Source organism: Mastigoproctus giganteus, chromosome 6 (genome assembly GCF_048544385.1).
Source record: "Mastigoproctus giganteus isolate SK-2022 chromosome 6, ASM4854438v1, whole genome shotgun sequence".
NCBI classification, from domain to species: domain Eukaryota; kingdom Metazoa; phylum Arthropoda; class Arachnida; order Uropygi; family Thelyphonidae; genus Mastigoproctus; species Mastigoproctus giganteus.
In genome coordinates, this window is record NC_143580.1 from 37389049 (window position 1) to 37410239 (window position 21191).

Consider the following 21191-nt stretch of genomic DNA (forward strand, 5'->3'; position numbering starts at 1 on the left):
CATTCAGATATTCAGGTAAAGTAAAGTGTAAACAGAGATAGGGAAAATTTTCGGAAAAATGTGGATAATGCACTTCCACGAAATAACAGATGATTTATGGGGTAAAAGAAAATCACTTTTCTAATTCTTGAACGGGGCGCTTTCAGTTGATTCACAGAGGTGTCCAACTTACAACCCATGAGGAAAGTGAATTAAACAGCATTTTAAATTTTATTATCAAAAAATTTTTCTCATTAAATGTTTTGTTCAGTAAATGTAATTGTGTATTGTACTTAATTAACTTTTTGAATATTTTCAATTTTACTTTTACATGCAATAAGATATTGAAAATGTAACACACTAAAGAAACTTTTGAGTTTTTTTTAATATGGCCCTGGTACTGGAAAAGGTTGGACACCACTGCAGTAGAAGGTAGGCCAGAGCCCATTGGGAATACCCCTTGATCTGCTCACTCTTGACCAATGCGACTTCTCTGTATGTGGGACAGGTGGTTGGATAGGTTTTACCAGGTACCGCTAAGTTATACAATACTAATCACTTTAGCTCTCTTAATTCGTGCAGCAGCACTAATTGCCTGAAGGTCAGAAATGCGAACAAGCCGTACCAGGTTAATTCTCTCCTAATCCGTTCGCTATATGAAAATTTTCTTCCCTCAGCTGAAACTATTTTAAATGTAACTTCCAAGGGGAATTCAAAATAATTAAACAGAGGTTCGACTGAGTAATTTAGAATTATAAAAATGGTTATACAGTTTTACATAGAAAATATCTTAACAATAGACAGTAAAAAATGCAAATTTAGTTAAATCATTTTAAGCTTATTTGAATAGTAGGTAAACGTGAAAAAATTTACAGAATATTATAAATTTTGAAGTGCATCCAAATGTCACACATCACTGTTAATAAAGGTGCCAGTACGCCGTACCGTTGCGTACCGTCACAAAAAAAGCACTGGTTTTAACATATTAAATAATACACAATAATGTCATATTACATGTGACATTATTACATATAGTACAGCTTCTGTTGAACTAAGGTGTACCCACTCAGTCTGTGCACCTTACTATGACATAAGATGTACTGTCACATGTGTTATTCCATATGTTATATCAAATCTGAAAATTGCAGCCAATAAAAATATATATTCTTTTTATATATATAATATATTATATTTGTATATTCTTTGATAAATTGTAGCTGGTGAAGATGGACAAATTAAAATTTGGTCGCGTAGTGGAATGTTAAGATCAACTTTGTCATCAAATAGTAAGTTTTTTTTTTTAATAATAGATTTTTAAAATTAGTTTTGTAAATTAATTGTTCTGAAAAACTTTTAAAAAAAGTTTTTTATTTATTCTGCAGTATTATATATTACTTATATAATACATTATCATTACAGTACTTATATAATACAAGTAATATATACACTGTGCTGCCACTTTACTAGATACACCCCTGCTGTGCACACAAATGGTTTATCCCACAACGTTGCAAGTCACATGACCACAGTTGTGGATATAAATGCAGCAGAACAACCTTCCTAGTATCAGTTAAGCATACAAACCATAGCAAGAATGAGGAAAAGAAGCGATCTAACGGAATTCGAACGTGGCATGTTAAGTAGGTGCAAGACGTGCTGGACAAAGCATCTCTGAAACGGCAGTTCTCCTGAACTTTTCACGCACCACAGTTTCAAGGGTGTATCGAGAATGGGGCAACGAACAGAAAACATCCTCTCAACAGCACTCCTGTGGAAAAAAATTGCTTGTTGATGAGAGAGTTCAGAGGAGGATGGCTAGAATTGTGCAGGCGAACAGGCGGGCCACAATGTCGCACATCATGTCAGAATACAACCTTGGTGTGCAGAACAAAATATCGCAACAGACCACTAGTCGCACTTTGTCGCGAATGGGCTACAACAGCCAACGGCCACGTCGTGTACCTTTGTTATCAATGAAGAACCAGAGAGCACTCCTCTTGCGGGCACAGCAACACCAGCACTGGACTATAGAGGATTGGAAAAAATGCTTAGTCTGACAAGTCGAAGTTCCTGGTGCATCATGTCGATGGAAGGCTCAGAATTTGGCGAAAACAACATGAATCCATGGACCCATCATGTCTGACGACTACTGTGCAAGGTGGTGGGGGGACAGCGTTATGGTGTGGGGAATGTTTTCTTCGCACACGTTGAATCCATTGATACCCATAGATTCATGTCTGAATGCCACATCGTACCTAAACATTGTTGCTGACCAAGTGCATCCGTTCATGTTGACAGTTTATCCTCAGTCAGATGGTTACTTCCGGCAGGATAATGCGCTGGTGCACAAAGCCCAAATCACTATGGAATGGTTTCAGGAACATGACAATGACTTTTCTTCGCTGCAGTGGCCCGCTCAGTCCACAGATCTCAATCCTATTGAACATCTTTGGGGTGAGCTGGAAAGGGCTGTTCCCTGCAGGCCTACACCTCCATCCAATCTCAAGGAACTGCGTGACACACTCATGTCTGCATGGTACTCCATTCCTGCACAACGTTTACAGCATCTTGTTAAATCCATTCCTAGACGAATTCAGGCTGTTTTGAAGGCAAAAGGAGGCTCAACACGCTACTAGGTGGGTGTACCTAATAAAGTGGTAGCACAGTGTATATATATATATATATTGCAGTGTGATGATTATTACGGAAGCTTGTACAAGGGGGGGGGGTATCAAAAAGTTCATACCCTTAACTAGAAATAATAGCCCTAGAAAGGTGAAACTTCACAGGAACTTTAATCCTTTTGTATGTACTCTCCACGTATATTTTTTTTTTTTTTTTTTTTTGGTAGTTGTTGGCGCATAGGCTTCTGTGGCCATAATGCACCTCCCAAGGTTTTCACAGTACTTTGATCCAAGCCCGAGGCGGGAATCGAACCCGCGACCTTTGGGTTGCCAGGCAGGCGCTTTACCCACCTGGCTAGCCCGGTCGGCACCATGTATAGTAACGCATTTTTCCCATCTATGGATCAGTTGTGTAATGCCTTGATCATAGAAATCCACACTTTTTGCCTGAAACCACGATTCCAGTTCATTGATGACTTCCTGAGATGAATCAAAGTGGTGTCCACGCAATGGTTTCTTCATTTCTCGAAACATTACATTCAGAAATTTAAACTTATTTATGTCCTTAATATATTTACATCATGATCTTGTTAGTTTTGTGACATGGTTCACAACAGAAGAGGTATTATCCTGTGGAGATGACCATCAATTCTTGGTTGGAATTTGGTAACCAATGAAACTACCAAAATAGCTAATTTTTCTGATGAACTTTTCCCCACTGACATACACTGGTTTCCCCAACATGGAGAAGGTGTAATGAAGAAGCAGTCTGGGGGAGAAATATTTGCTATTACATCTACTGATGGTAAATATAATTTTATGTTATATTTAATTGTTACAAAACATTTCAAAATATTTTTATTGAAATGCATATTGCACAGTAGCACTTATTTATTTGAGGTAAAATTCTAGCATTTACAGATTTCATTGACGTCTGACGGTGTTAGGTCAGGAGAATAGGGTGGGTGCTGCAGTAATTCGAAGCCACACCAGGCAACAAAGTTGGTGGTGCCAATGGCCATGTGAGCCGGTGCATTGTCTGACAGAAGACGGACACCTTTGGTTATCATTCCTCACTTTTTCACTTCCAAAGTATCATGTAACTTTTTCAAAAAATTTCTGCAGTATTCTCCAGTAAGTGTGCAACCTCGAGGTAAGTAATCTGTCAGGATAACCCCTTTTCTGTCCCAAAACACAGACAGCATCACCTTCTTCGCAGATGGAGTGGTCTTTGCCCTTTTGGGAGGTGGGGAGGAGGTGTGCTTCCACTGCTTCGACATGTGTTTAGTCTCCGGATCATACTGGTATACCCAGAATTTGTCACCAACCAATCAAAAAAGTTCTCAACATCTGTATTACATAAATCCGAAGTTTGGCAAGAATATTGCATTCGACATTGCTTCTGCAAAGACATCAGCAATCTTGGAACACGTCGTGCGGAGACCTTAGACATGTGCAGATGGTCATGTAAAATCTGTCTGCATGGGTAGCGTCACCATCCTCCGCACACTGGGTGGAAAAGGCCGGGTTCAAATCTCATTGATGATGCGAGGAACTTTAATGGGCTTTTTTCACTCCGTGGCTGAGTTAGTCAGTCTCGGGTGTAGATAGCAACGTCCCCCCCCCCCCCGGGAAACTCAGGTTCTCCAGCAAAACAGGGAAATCGACCATAGAACACACGCAATTTATGGACATAATATACAATGCACGGCAGATGAATTTAATTATTTGGGTGGGCTAAAAATAATAGTTTGGTCATGTAAAATGCTGTGGGCAGACCTATAACTAATTCCCACTGCATTTGTGATGAAGTGAATTGTCAAACGTCTGTCACTCAGCAGCAGCTGCCCAACCTTTGTAACCGTCTCACTGTCTGTGGATGTTGATGGCCTTCCTTCTCTTGGCTCATCAAAGATACTTGTATGACTGCACTGGAACTCCTGTTTCCACTTTTTTACAGTGTCATAGGATGGACAATTCTGCCCATACACAGGTTTCATTTCTTCGTCAATTTCTGGAACTTGATCACTGCTTAATAATCCACTTTTTCAACCATACCGTCTGACTTCAGATTCCGGGCTCCACCTCTGGTGTACGATCACCCATGGAAATGAAATTTCACATCTTAGTTATTGAATATGTAGGCAACTTATATTAAAAACGGCATCTTCCTATTGATGTTTTATCTAGGTCAGGGTACGAACTTTTTGATATCCCCTCGTATTTCTTCAAATGACATTTAGCTGTAATAATTATATTGGGCAAGTAAATTAATTGATATATCTTTAAAATTTAGGAATATCCAGTGGAATATACTTGTAAGTTCATGTAAAGGATAGTGCTTATTATATAATATATGAAAGACTAGATAATGTACTATATATCTAAAGTTTTTATTTTAGCATTATCTCTCAGCTGGTGTGTGTGCCTGTGTGTTTAGGTATTTTTGTTTACCATAGTGAATGAAGTAGAGTGGTAACTTGGTTAAAAATGTTATTTGATATTATTCTACTTACCAGTATAGAATCAATGATGTCCTATGGTGGAATGAAACAAGCCCACACATGAAAATTATCACAAATGCAATTCAGTGTGGACAAAACGTTAAAAGGGAGCACAGTTTTCATCCAGTAAATAAATTAAAAAAAGGATACAGAACACTAGATAATAATTTAAACAACATTTATATGGACTTCCTAATGTTACTTCACAAAGTTTCTGCTAACTTCTTGCAACCATTCATTCCTTGTGACCTGAAATTTTAACATATATCAAAGTCACACTACTTTTTTTCCTTTCGTTTTGCACACCAATTTAATTGCATTCACTTTTTCAGGATTATGATAAAGTTAACTAAACATTGATCCTTCATCTGTGTGGGGGGGGGGGATCATTTTACTCCTTCACAACACAAGAAGGCGCTGACTCTACTTAAAAGTTACAGCTGACAGTTACAGGCTCCGCAAAAACGATAAGTGTTTGCCTTTTATTTACATGATTGTTGTTTTATATTGTACTTAATACGTAGTCATATAGTTATAGTTACGCTGGTTATTTTTTATTTTAATTTAGATAAAGAGTTTTTGTGGATTTTACTTACGATAGGTAAAACCGTTATTTTTGTTCGATTTTTGTAGCCATTGTTTTTGTATATAGGGAATTCAAAGTTTTTCTAGGGAATTCAAATTTTTTAATTGCGGTAGCTCTAACGCATAATTATATAGTAATACGCTTCACTGTTTCTATTTCATAGTTTCTATTCAAATACTACTGACATTTAATTTATTGATTTTATTAATTTAAACTACCATGCCCCGAACTAGAGCAGCAAAGCAACGGGCACAAAGTGGCAGGAGTGTTGTGACTCGGGGGAGAACTGAGGGGGGCGATTCTCCAACGCGTCACAGCCTAAAAAAATGTGCAACTTGTGAAATGTTTGCCGAACTCTCTGGAACGGAACATGATATTGCCATGGGGGATGTCTTTGTGTGTGCGCGATGTAAGGAGTGTAAGGAAATCAGGCGACAACTCAGCGTTGTTATGGGCCTATATGAGAGTTTGAAGGACAGGGTGGATGCCCTCGAAGGAAATAAATTGAGGGGCCCATCAAGCTCTCAGCTGCCCACATCAACGCCAGAGCTTGCACTTGGTCATCACGCAACACAGCGGCAACCCCCAAGGCAGAATGCGCTGGTCCCACAGGAACTATTAGTTGTTGGTGACTCTATTGTCAGGGAAACGGGGAACATGCTATGTAAAAAGGATAGGTGGAACAGGACCAGGGTATGTCTGCCAGGGGCAAAGGTTGATGACGTTGTAGAGCGGATATCATCTTTCAAGGGCACAAAAGGTGATATAGTTGTACACGTTGGCACTAATGATATTAAGAGTAGGAGACCGGCAGAATTACTCAACAAGTACAGGTCACTGTTGAAAAAAAGCCGAGAATTAGGGTTGAATTTAAAAGTGTCTGCAATTCTGCCCAGACACGATAGGAGGGAGTATATGATGAGAGCCTTGTCGATCAATTCGGCCCTGGAAAGATTGTGCAAGGCTCAAGGGGTAGAATTTTTTTCAGCCTGGACTGTACTTGTTAACAGGAGAGATTGCTTCTACAGGGATGGGATACACTTAAATAGAAAGGGTGCAAGAATATTTGCTGATGCTATCGAGGCAGTGTTAGGTGGGTCGGAAAACTGCTAGCTTGGGGGGATACAAAGACTAATAGTTTAACAGTAACCGCAGGCAGAGGTGAAGGTGATTCTTGCACAACTTCTATTAGAATAAGAAGCGACCTGGAGCGAGGGGTGTTGGGGGTTTCAGGGACGGATGACAGTCATCCTGGAATAGTTGGGTATATGGGATGTGTTAGGGTAATAAGGAATAGGCATAGGAGCATGTATGCTTGCATGTATACCAATGCTAGAAGTATAGTAAATAAATTTGATGAATTTGAAGTGTTGGTCAAGACATCAAAGGCGGATATTGTTGGGATAGCAGAGACGTGGTGTCACAAAGATATAAGGAATGCAGAACTGGAATTTGGGGAGTACAATGTGTACAGAAAGGATAGACAGGACAGAAAGGGAGGAGGTGTTATGCTGTTAATTAAGAAAAACATAAAATCAAAAGAAGTGCATCCAGTTGATATAGATGAACAGTGCACTGTTGAGTCAGTTTGGTGTGACATAAGCACTGCAAAAGCAAAAATAAGAGTAGGAGTGTGTTATAGGCCTAATGACTCGAATGAGTACAATGAACAATTGTACGGAGAAATAGAGTGGGCCAGTAAATCAGAATGTCTTATAATGGGGGATTTTAACTTCCCAGATATTGACTGGAACTTGTGGGTTGGTCACTCACACACTAGTCAGACTTTTGTGGATTTATTGGATGATTGTTTTCTGCAGCAGCATGTTCGAGAGGCAACCAGAGAAAGTAATACTCTTGATCTGGTTATCAGCAGTGATCATTCGTGTATTAAGAATTTGCAGATAAAGGAACCACTAGGTGGCAGTGATCACAGTGTGCTGAAGTGGGATTTACTCAAAGAGGTAACTACCGTCAGGGGTAAAGGAAAGGGTTTTTGCTTCCGTAAAGGGGAGTACAGTGGTCTCAGACAGTTTTTAAATTCTGTACAGTGGGATCGACTGACGATGTTACAAACAGTAAATTCTAAGTGGGAAGCATTCAAGGAATTAATCGTGGAAGCTACTAGACTTTTCATACCGATGAAGAAATATTGTTCAAGGTTTAGGCCTAAATGGTTATCAAATGAACTAATGAGACTCGTGACAGAGAAGAAAAATGCATGGGATGCATATAAATTATCAGGCGACGCAGAAGCCTGTAGCAGATATAAGCTAGTCTGTAATCAGGTCACAAAGGAGGTTCGGCAGGCAAAGGCGGATTACGAGAAATCTTTGGCAAAAGATGCTAAGAAAAACAGCAAGGATTTCTTTACTTATATAAACTCTAAAAGGAAGGGGCTGAATATGATTGGTCCACTTGATATCGATGGTTCGACTGTTGATGATCCTGCTCAGATAGCAAACAAACTGAATGAGTATTTTGCATCTACATTCACACGTGAGGAATCATTACAGTTTGAAAATGGAAGAAGGTTATCAAATTGTAGCAGTGTGCTTAATGATTTTGTAATAACTGAGAGCAAAGTGGAGGAGAAATTGTTGAAGTTAAACATAAGAAAGGCACCTGGGGCGGATGGGATCTATCCAGTTATATTAAAGGAGGCGGCAAAGCAACTAAGCAAACCCTTAGCCATAATTATGAGAGCATCCTTGGATTCAGGGGAGGTTCCCACGGACTGGAGATGTGCAAATGTATCCCCAATTCACAAAGGAGGTTCGAAGGGTGACACGAATAATTACAGAACAGTTAGTTTAACTTCTGTTCCGGGTAAAATAATGGAGTCACTGGTTAAAGATGCATTGCAGGATCATCTAGACAAGACTGCAGCAATAATTCAGACACAGCATGGGTTTGTTAAGGGAAAGTCTTGTCTGACAAATTTGATTGGTTATTATGATGTGGTCACAAAGGAACTGGATGCAAAAAATAATTTTGATATCATATACTTGGATTTCAGGAAAGCTTTTGACACTGTTGCGCATGGAAGACTACTGTACAAATTGGAGCAGAATGGTATTAAGGGTAAGTTGCTACAATGGATAAAAGGATGGTTAAGTGGGAGAAGACAGAGGGTGGTAATCAATGGGTGCTGCTCTTCGTGGACTAATGTTATTAGTGGAGTCCCACAGGGTTCGGTGTTGGGGCCACTGTTGTTTTGTATATTTATCAATGATATTGATGAAGGTATATCAAGCTTAATGTCGAAGTTTGCAGATGACACGAAGGTTGGCAGGGTTGTTAATGACAGTAATGGCAGTGTGCTACTGCAACAGGATCTAGATAATTTGGGCAGATGGGCTAAGAAGTGGCAACTGAAGTTTAACCTTGACAAATGCAAAGTACTGCATATGGGTAGAAGTAACCCCAGAGAAACGTACCAACTGTGTGGTACTACACTTAAGGTGGTAGAAAATGAAAAAGACCTGGGAGTAATTGTGCAGTCAGATATGAAGTTTTCTGAGCAATGTAGACAGGCTGCTAGGGCAGGTCATGGGGTTTTGTCAATGATATATAGGAATTTTGCTAGCAGGGAAAAGGAGGTGATTGTCCCTCTGTATAAGGCAATGGTCAGGCCACGCCTTGAGTACTGCGTACAGGTCTGGAGGCCTCATTTTAGGAAGGATGTAGATTTGCTTGAGCGTGTACAGAGAAGAGCAACATGATTGGTGAGGGGAATGAAGGGATCCTCTTACCAAGAGAGGCTTAAGTTCTGCAAATTGCAGTGGCTGGAGACTAGGCACCTGCGCGGTGATCTGATTGAGGTCTATAAGGCCTTGAATGGGTTGAGCACGCTGAATTCTGATGGGATCCTCCCACTTGTTCAGAATACGAACCTACGGGGACATAAGTTCAAATTAAGAAAGGATAGATGTAGAATAGATGTGCGGAAATTTGCCTTTAGCCAGCGGGTGGTTAATTGCTGGAACAAACTTCCATCTGTCGTTGTGGAAGTTGATAGGTTAAATAAATTTAAGGAGGAACTGGACAGGCAATTGGAGGGTATGGTGTGATTTCTTTTTTTTTTTTTTTTTGGCTGATGCTGCATAAGCTCCTACACTGCTTTCTTGCATCAAGTGCCATTACTACTACTACTACTACTACTACTACTACTACTACACTTTTTAAAGTTATTTTTCACTGTAAAACCATATTGTTTGCCTACCTCTAACTCACAGAACCTTTCAAGAAAAGTTTTCCTCATTTTCTCTATTGAAATTCCATGCACTATTCATACAGTTACCACTGAGCTAATTTTCATTAATCCTACTTCTTGTCAATTTTGTTTCACCTTAGGAAAATATTTTATGAGTACATTGGACCCTCACTTTATGATTGGTTCACTGTACGATTAGATCACTTTACGATGGACTCTCCATAACAAAACACCATTCACTATATGATATATAGTAAGTGCTGGTCATTGTGATTACATTTGCAAGTTGAATTTTAATTCTATTAAACCGTGATTCTAATAAGCAAAAATAGGAGGAATATTATCCATAGGCTATAAAAGCACAATTTTACACTTTATTACCTTACCAATTAACAAAATTAAATGATACATGAAAATTAGAATATTTTCCATGAGTTAGCAAAATAAAAATAAATTTACAATTATGTACATAACTTAATTAATACTGTAATATGTGCATACTAACTAATTTATATTTCTGTTCACTGACTTTTTTTTTTGGGGGGGGGGGGGTAGGGGTTGTAAAATTTAAAACAGTAAAAAAGATAAGCAATCAATAACTAAGAACACGGCATGCACAAGTGAGTTACAGAGTAATAGCATTAGCATTAGCATTAGTAGAGGCATTTGATGCAAGAAAGCAAGCTTATGCAGCATCAGCCAAAAAAAAAAATAAAATAAAATAAAAATAAATAAATAAATAAAAAATAACCACTTCCACTTCACCCGTCTGTTCGTTCAAAATACCTGTCCAGCTGAGCCTTAAACTTATTTAGGCTATCAACTTCCACGACAAGGGATGGAAGTCTGTTCCACCTACCAACCACCCGCTGGCTAAAGGCAAATTTCCGCACATCTATCCTACATCTGTCTTTCCTCAATTTGAATTTATGCCCTCTCAGGTGATTATTCTGAGCAAGAGGAAGAATCCCATCAGCATTGAGTATGCTCAAACCATTCAAGGCTTTGTACACCTCTATCAGATCACCTCGCTGGTGCCTAGTTTCCAGACACTGTAATTCGCAAAACTTAAGCCTTTCTTCGTAAGAGCACCCCTTTGTCCCATTCACCAATCTAGTTGCCCTTCTCTGTACTCGTTCCAGCAGCTCTACATCCTTCTTGAAATGAGGCCTCCAGGCCTGTATACAGTACTCTAGGTGTGGCCTGACCATTGCCTTATACAAGGGAATAATCACCTCCTTATCCCTGCTAGAAAAATTCCTATATATCATTGACAATACACCATGAGCTACTCTTGCAGCCCGTCTGCACTGCTCAGAGAACTTCATATCTGCCTGCACAACCACCCCCAGGTCCCTTTCACTCTCTACCACTGTCAGTGTAGTACCACACAGTTGATACGTTGCTCTGGGGTTGCTGTTTCCCATATGTAGTACTTTACATTTGTCAATGTTAAACTTCATTTGCCACCTCGAAGCCCATCTGCTCAACCTTTCCAAATCCTGTTGCAGCAGCATAGTGTCAGTAGTGTCCTTGACAACCCTGCCAACCTTCGTATCGTCTGCAAACTTGGACATTAAGCCTGATATACCATCATCAATATCATTTATAAATACAGAAAACAATAAAGGACCCAACACTGAACCCTGAGGGACTCCACTAATAACATTAGTCCACGATGAGCAGTGTCCATTGATTACCACTCTCTGTCTTCTCCCCCTCAACCACCCCTTTATCCATAGCAGCAATTTGCCTCCAATGCCACACTGCTCCAATTTGTGCAGCAGTCTTCCATGTGCAACAGTATCAAAAGCCTTTCTAAGATTCAAGTATATAATATCAAAGTTAGTCCCTGCATCCAGTTCTTTTGTGACTGCATCATAGTATCCAATCAAATTGGTCAGGCAAGACTTACCCTTAATAAAACCATGCTGTGTCCTAGCTATAACTGAAGTCTTGTCTAGATGATCCTGCAGTGCTTCTTTAACCAGTGCCTCCATTAATTTTCCGGGAACAGAAGTTAAACTCACAGGTCTATAATTACTTGTGTCAGCCTTTGATCCCCCTTTGTGAATTGGGGTCACATTTGCACATCTCCAGTCCATGGGTACCTCCCCTGAGTCCAAGGAAGCTCTCATAATTATGGCTAAGGGTTTGCTTACTTCCTTTGCTGCCTCCTTTAATATAACTGGATAGATCCCATCCACCCCAGGTGCCTTTCTTGTGTTTATCTTCAACAATTTCTCCTCCACTTTGCTCTCAGTTATTACAAGATTCTCTAGCTTACTGCTAGAGTTGAATACACCTCTGGCATTCCCTTCACTGAATAACTCCTCATGTTTGAATGTCGATGCAAAATATTCATTTAGTTTGTTAGCTACCTGAGCAGGGTCATCAACAGTTGACCCATCAATCTCAAGTGGACCAATCTGATTCATCCCCTTCCTTCTAGAGTTTACATAAGTAAAGAACTCTTTGCTGTTTTTCTTCGCATCCCTTGCCAAGGAACTCTCGTAATCTGCCTTCGCCTGCCTAACCTCCTTTGTAACTTGGTTACAGATCAACTTGTATCTATCATAGGCGTCTGTGTCACGTGTTAATTTGTATGTATCCCATGCATTTTTCTTCTCTGCCATATGCCTCGTTAGTTCATCTGGCATCCATTTAGGCCTAAACCTTGAACAATATTTCTTAGTTGGTATGTAAAGCCTAGTAGCTTCCAAGATAAGTTGTTTGAATGCTTCCCATTTTGAATTTGCTGTTGGCAATATCATCAGTTGATCCCACTGTATAGAATTTAAATACTGTCTCAGTCCATTGTAGTTGCCTGTACGAAAGCAATACCCCTTCCCTTTACCCCTAATGGTAGTTACCTCTTTGAGTAACTCCCACTTCAGCACACTGTGATCACTGCCACCTAGTGGTTCATTTATCTGCAGATTCTTAATGCATGAAGAATCACTACTGATAACCAAATCAAGAGTATTACTCCCTCTTGTTGCCTCCCGAACATGCTGATGTAGAAAACAATCATCCAATAAATCCACAAAAGCCTTGCTACTGTGTGAGTGACCAGCCCCCAAATTCCAGTCAATATCTGGGAAATTAAAATCCCCCATTATAAGACTCTCTGATTTACTGGCCCACTCTATTTCTCCGAACAGTTTCTTATTATACTCATCAGAGTCATTAGGCCTATAGCACACTCCTACTCTCAATTTTGATCTCCCAATGCTTATGTCACACCAAACTGACTCGACACTGCACTGTCCAGCGATGTCGACTGGCTTCACTTCCTTGGATTTTATGTGTTTTTTAACTAATAGCATAACCCCTCCTCCCTATCCTGTCTATCCTTTCTGTAGACATTGTACTCCCCAAATTCCAGTTCTGCATTCCTTATATCTGTGTGACACCACGTCTCTGAAATCCCCACAATATCTGCCTTTGATGTTTTGAGCAATACCTCAAATTCATCAAATTTATTTACTAAACTCCTAGCATTGGTGTACACACAAGTATACATGCACCTGTTCTTTTTCTTAGCTACCCTAACACAACCCATGTGTTTACTTGTACCCCAATGATTCCCAGCAGTCTCTGAAATATCCTGCATCTTATTTTCCAGGCTGCGGCTCATTCCAATAGAAGCAGTGCAAGAATCACTTTCACCTCTGCCAGTGGCTACTGTTAATCTATTAGTCCTTGTATCCCCCCAATCTAGCAGTTTTCCGACCCACCTAACACTGCCTCGATAGCATCAGCAAACATTCTTGCACCCTTTCTATTTAAGTGTATCCCATTCCTGTAGAAGCAGTCTCTCCTGTTAACAAGTACAGACCAGGCTGAAAAAAATTCTACCCCTTGAGCCCTGCACAATCTTTCCAGGGCCGAATTGATTGACAGGGCTCTCATCATATACTCCCTCCTATCGTGTCTGGGCAGAATTGCAGACACTTTCAATTTCAACCCTAATTCACGGCTTTTTTTCATCAATGACCTGTACTTGTCAAGTAATTCCGCCGGTCTCCTGCTCTTAATATCATTAGTGCCAACGTGTACAACTATATCACCTTTTGTGCCCTTAAAAGATGATATCCGCTCTACAACGTCATCAACTTTTGCCCCTGGCAGACATACCCTGGTCCTGTTCCACCTATCCTTTTTACAAAGCATGTTTCCCGTTTCCCTGACAATAGAGTCACCAACAACTACTAGTTCCTTTGGGACCAGCGCATTCTGCCTTGGGGGTTGCCGCTGTGTTGCGCGATGACCAAGTGCAAGCTCTGGCATTGGTGTGGGCAGCTGAGAGCTTGATGGGCCCCTCACTTGTAATCCTTCGAGGGCATTCACCCTGTCCTTCAAGCTCTCATATAGGCCCATAACAATGCTAATAATAATAATAAGTTTACGAAGCTTAAAAAATAGCAATGAAGAGAAGATTCTGACATTTTATTTGTGTTTTTTTTATATGATTGAAGATTTCAGTGAAGAGGAAACATTTCACCATAATAACATAAAAACCCACAGAATTCCAGCTATCGGTATTATCACAAATGCAATAAGATTGAGTTTACTACCCGTTTATAATAGACTGCACTAATAGAAAAGCCCAATGAACAAGAAACTTCAAATTGTTTTTATTTTTATGGTTGTGACCTCCAGAAATGTACTTTTGAAAAATATGACAAAGGCTTTCAAAATTGATTCTTATAACCAAACATATGATAATGATGAAAGTGTAAAGCATTTTAATGATTCGAGTTATTTTTTTTTAAATTTGTTTCTATAAAGTGGCTGATTCTACTAACCAGTGATCATGTTAACGGTGCCTACTTATTTCACTTTATGACTGGCCTACAATTGTCTCCAACCAGATCACGTGGTCCTTCCTCTCAGCCAATAGCAGTGTTTGTAAATGTGTTAGATGCTTCTTTTGTTTTTGCATCCTTTAATTGAAGTTATATTTTGTGTTGTGCTTATTTGACATATATTTATGTAAAAGTAATACAATTTCCAATATAAAAATGACCTTTTAGAGAAATAAATAGCTTAGTTATATATCAAAAATTTCAACTTCCTAGCTCTTGGAAGAAATTACCAAAAAACAATTTGTTATTTGGTTCACATTATGATATTTTCAAGATATGATGGTGTCTGGGACGAATTAATATTGTAAAGCAGAGGTCCACTGTATATGTTTTATTTGTGTTATTGATCGAAGCTGCCTGTTCTTTCTTGAGTAGCCAAATAGCTTTGAAAATGGTTACAATGCCTTCAGGTTTTTAATGAATAATGGATTTACTTCAGTGATGCTGTTCAATTAAAAATATATTAGCAACTTTAGGTCAACTCATTGATAACATTGTCATTTCAGTGACAGTTCTCAAAATACTTTTGGTATGATGGTGAATATTACTGTTATTATTATTATTGGTATAAGTAGTGACAAATGATGCAAAAAGGCAAGCTTACATGGTGCCTCCATAGCCAGGTGGGCAGGAGCAGCAGTGCATAGCACACGCTTCTTGATTAGACCGGTGTTCGAGCCCATGAGCCACCAAATATGGAGGATGCGGAAAGGTCAGGGAATGACCACAGCATATCCCTGGAGCAATATAGCCTTAGTTGCTAATGCTCCTAAAAACCAAATAACAACAGCAAGCTTATATAGCAACAACCAAAAAAAAAAAAAAAAAAAAAACAAATACTTCCCATTTCACCTGTCCATCCCCTCTAATAATTTTTCTAGTACAGAATGTACAAACTTCCATCTGTTTCAACAGATGGAAGTTTGTTCCAACAATCAATCACCCTCTTGCTGAAGGCAAACTTCAGCACATCTGACCAGTTTGAATTTATGCCCCCCTCACTTTTTTGTAGTTTGAGGAAGAATTCCACCAGCATTGAGTTTATTCTATCCATTCAAGGTCTTAAACATCTCAATCAGATCTCCTCACAGGTGCCTTGTCTCCAGACTGCAGTTTGCAAAACTGAAGCCTTTCCTGGTAAGAGCACCCTTTTGCTGCCTTTACCAATTTTGTTTTGTTTCTCTGCACCCATTCCAACAGATCCATGTCCTTCTGAAAACAAGGCTTCCAGATCTGTATGCAATACTCAACAGTATGTTTGTTTATATTTTGGTTCATCTGTTTTGTTGCTGGCACTACCTTCAATTCAATTTAATAAATCAGTCATAATTTTGGTTTTTAGCCTAATAAATAGTTTTATAGAAGATAAAAAATTTTCAGTATTGTTTCAATTTAGTAATTAATTTGAAATTCAAGAAAAATTAATTTAATCAAAATAAATTTTTGTTATTCAGTTTTTATAATAAACACCAAAGTGAAAAAAAAATAGTTTACAGTCTGTTATAGGTTTCATGGTTTGTAAGTTGTCTGTAAGTTTTATGACATCTTTAAAAAAATAATGTAGAAAAAAAGACTTCATGAATTTTTTGTTAACTTTTGATTACTGTCAAGCTATGAAAATCTCCAGTAGTGAAACTTAGACTGATGAACCTCTTACATCCAAAATTTCTGACTGAAATCATTTAAAATTAGAAATAATTACAGTGCCAGTCTCAAACCATTCAAATAGTAAAATGTTCTGTCACTTACCCTTAGTGTGTATAGTAAGTTCATCACTCATCTTTTGGGAGATATCAAATGATTAAGAAAAATTAGCCCTTTTTCAGTGTTTTTTTTTGATAAGCACAAATGTTTCTTTGTAATGTTTTTTTTTTTTTTTCTTTTTGATTTTGTATTTTATGTAATATTAAAATTTGCATATAAAAAAACAGTTAATAATGAGTAAGGACTGAAAAGCAACACTCATTGTGCAGAATTTTCTGCTGTCCAGTTCTGATTGCAGGTCTTAACCATTTTAAATATAAAAGGTTTGACCCAAATTTTTAGTCTGCTTTCCAGAAATGGAAAATAGAGTTATAATATTTCTTTTCTGTTGGCTCCATCCCCACCCCATTCCCCAATAACATGTGTTTACAGTCCAATTCATGTCAAATTTACATTATGTGAATCTTAAATCAAGATGATGGCTACTCAAATTATTACGACCCTGGTTAGAATTGTATTTAGAGTCCATTGGTGAGAGGAATGTGGTATCTGTCCTAATGGATAAATTTGAAATTTTATATCAGTGTCCCATCTTTGAAACAAGAAGGAAGTGGGCTCCATTACCTCTACTTGGAACTTATTTTAGTGCATTAATATAAATGTTATATAATTTTTAAAAATATGTATTTTTTAAATTTTGCAAGATTATAACTCCCCTTGGGAAAAAAATCCGTCATTAATAAACCTATAAAAATTAAAGTTAATTATTAATTTCTTATTTTTTAATCTGTGTTATTCATTATTTAATCTGTGAAAAAGTGGCTTTGTGATTTTTATAGATACATGTTATATTTTATATGCTAGGCTTTCCAGTATATTCAGTAGCCTGGAGTCCAAATGGTGACCAGGTATTATATACAATTGGGCGTCATCTAGTTATTAAGCCCCTCCAGCCAAATTCAAAACCATTACAGGTATTTTTTTTGTTAATGATGTATAAATAACCCTTTCAATAATAAAAAAAAAAAAAAAATTGAGGTGTGGAATTGTTTCAGTGTTTTGCTCATTTGTTTTAACAGATAAAGAGATTTCTTATGTTGCTAATTAAAAAATTTCAAATTATAAAGAAATTCTATAATCCACATTAAAGTTAAATTTTACTTAATATACAGGGTGATTCACTACCAGTGCGACAAACTTGCAGGAGGTGTAGGGGGCACAAAGACGAATCGGAATCACATAGCATTGCAGGGGTCCAAAATGCTTTCGTCATGCGGTAGAGGACGTTGAACGGGAGGTCGCGTGAACAGCGATCCCGCTGAAAGTCAACATTTGCGAACCGTTTCTGTTGAAGAAACCAAGTAGCAAAATTCCTCCGGAGTGGATAATCTGCAGGCTCCAATGATTGGACGCGTTGCAGATGGTATGAACTCATTTGGTTTGTTGACAGTATCCTTCATACAGTGGATTGGGAAATACCCAATCGTTGGCCTATCGCTCGAGTACTCATACTCGGATTGCCGTCTGCAAGACGTAGGACATTCTCCTCATTGTCTGGCGTCCTCGTCATTCGCTCTCGATTCGTGGTACCTCTCGTGAAACAACCAGTCTCACGTAACCTTCTGTGCACACGTGAGAAAATCGTATGATGAAGAGCACGCCTGTGCGGGAAATGTTCCTGGTACAAGCGCAGAGCGGCGCGCCCATTATAGTCCGCAGCTCCATACACGAGGTGCATGTCGGCCAGTTCAACGTTTGAATACTCGTCCATCCTACTGCCTCGGGAACCGGTTCGCAAATGCTGACTTCCAGCGGGATCGCTGTTCACGCAACCTCCCGTTCAACGTCCTCTACCGCATGACGAAGGCATTTCGGACCCTGCAATGCTATGTGTTTCCGATTCGTCTTTGTGCGCCCTACACCTCCTGCAAGTTTGTCGCACTGGTAGTGAATCACCCTGTATATATTACTGCACTGCATAATTATTAATAATTAAGCTTTTAATGAATGGTAGTACATTAGTAGAGAATTAGCCTTCATCATAGTGACTTTCTGACTAGTTATTCATTTGAAAAGTTTCAGATTCCAGTTTCATCAACAGATGGGTAAATTTCTAGAGCTAGTCTTAGGCAGAGATGTAGGATTTCCCTCCCTGAATATTTCTTGTTTTTCATCCCATAAATATGTAAGCTGGCAATCCTGCAAAATGCAAATTCTACACACACACACACACACACCTCTTCAAACATAATATGTACAGTAATGTTGGAGCCTAAGGCATAACCATATCTGAGTGGTCACTACAAGTACAGAATCATTCATATTGTATGTTTGATTCCACATGATGCACAAAATACAACAAAATTTTTATAAATCACAATGATAAACTCCTTTGACTTTATGGTCCTTCAATGTTATAAATAGAAATTAGTATCATTCTGTGTTTGATGATATAATAATAAATAATTACATAATTATTAATTTTTGGTGTTGTTCACAAATAATTTTGTGTATTTCATATATTAAAAGTATCTGGGCACATCTGATATATGAGAATGATCTAATTTGTAGGAAGTATGTGCATATTCACTCTTTTTTTTTTTTATTATTATACTCTGTCATATAAAACAAAGGTAGCCAGGTGGGCAGGAGCAGCAGTGCATAGCACACGCTTCTTGATTAGACCGGAGTTCAAGCCAGTGATCACCAAATATGGAGGATGCAGAAAGGTCAGGGAATGACCACCGCATATCCCCGCAGCAATATGGCCTTAGTTGCTAATGCTCCTAAAAAAAACCAAATAAATAAAAAAATAAAACAAAGACATTCAGTAATGGAAGAATTATTAAAAATGTATGAAGAATTATTAAAAAATGTCTGATATTTCATTTGTCATGGTGCCTATATTCTTGTATATTTATATACTGATAAGTTTACCAATACAGGAATATTTATTATAGTTCATATAAAAGCATATATCGCTTTTGGGTTTTGCAAGTTTCATAAAAAATGGATTAATTTATCATTGTATTTTACGTCCATGGATACATCTTTTCTCTTTGTCAAAAATTGTAGGGACAAATCATGAAATTAACTGAGTGGCAACTCAATTATTTCATGCTTTTTGCCTAAGTGAGAGATGCAGTCATGACTAGTTATGCTGTATTTTACTTTATCTAAGATCACATTGTTTGTGAAATTATGATGAAATATAAGAATGAAGGTAGGAATGTTCTTTAACTCTTCCCAGTGTGAGGTCTGTGGGAGCTGCGTAGTGAGTTTCCACTAGTGGCTGGCTCTGTGGAGCGAGTTTCTTCATGAAATTTTGAAAATAAGTAAAATAAACCTTTGTGTATAAATGCTTTTAAATGTTAATTTGTTCTTATTTTGAATTGATTCCCAACATTAGACTGAAATTATTGTCAAAAATCAAATATAAAATTTTAAAAATCATGAACAATTTTAAGAACTCAAGTTTCTTTTTTTTTTATTCTTTTTGTATTACTTGATTCAATTTCATCAACTTCTATAGCTGAATTCCAGACAATTTTGGCTTTCGTAAATCACAAAAGCTGTTTAAAAGCTGTTTTTGTCTGCCATTTATTGTAAATTGTGTCCACTGTTACCTGGAAATGCATATGGCAGCACTTACTGGATAATTTTGAGGCAATCCATACTTAAATGGATATACAGTCGGACCTCTATATAATAAAATCGATTGTTTCCTTGAAAAAATTCATTAAACAGAAATTTCGCTATAAAGAAATATGACCTTTTCAACAATGAAAAATACTGTAAATTCAGAAATATAGTAAAAGATTGGAAATAAATCAGAATAAGTGGGAGTGATAAATTTTCTAACACTTTAAAACAATTAATTTATTAATACACTTTTAAGAATTATGTCGTAAAATATTCGGTTATTTTTTGTTCTACACTAGATTCTACTGTACACTGTTGATAAAAACGTTTGCATTTGTTTAAACATTCAAATATATTTTCTGGCACATTTTCTTCACACTGAAGGCCTCAATGCAAAGTTTCAAATGCTGCCAACATTTCTTGTTCGGAAGATTTAATATTGCCCTCATTTTCATCCAACTCATCATCGATAACGTCACTAGTTCTTTAAATACACTTCAAAATGTTGAAGTCACTCAGATATTCAGCTACTATGATATCATTATCAACTCCTAAAAATTCATCAAACAATTTCTCCACTGATCAAACCTCACTTGAAACTCTTCCCAAGATTGCTTAATGTCTTGTAGTACTTCAACCCTCTCATCACTGTTAATTAGTGTTTTAGCAAAAACCTGATTTTGCAAAATAATTCTTAATCGTTGTTTCCGTTACATCTTGACTCCACACTTTCACCAACTGATATGCATATCCACAAATCTATAACAGAATCTACAGGTTGGTTGGTTTCTCTACTCAATATAATCTTTTTCAGTATGCATTTTCAAATCCTTGGCCCATTGGCTGCAGTTTAGATGAGGTATTCGGAGGGAAGAAAACAAGCTTCACACTTGTAAGTTTCGAAATTACCAAGCGAATGTGTGTAGGGCAGTTGTTGACAGTCAACGCAATTTTTCACCTGTCATCCAAGATTTTTTGTTGTAGTTGTACATATATTAACAACTTCATCCCATACGTGCTTCCGAGACCCATATGCCGAGGCCCATATGTAATTGTAGTCCAACT

The 21191-nt window shown here is 38.0% G+C and overlaps 1 protein-coding gene across 1 annotated transcript in view; it reads left to right on the plus strand.

The window, feature by feature from the left end:
• The window catches only part of Oseg5 (intraflagellar transport protein Oseg5), a 118284-nt gene that overhangs the window by 11894 nt on the left and 85199 nt on the right, over positions 1 to 21191 (plus strand). Inside the window, exons 4-5 of the mRNA XM_090376143.1 lie at positions 1197 to 1265; positions 17349 to 17458. Coding sequence (XP_090232269.1) covers positions 1197 to 1265; positions 17349 to 17458 — 179 coding nt within the window. The remainder of the gene's footprint in view (positions 1 to 1196; positions 1266 to 17348; positions 17459 to 21191) is intronic.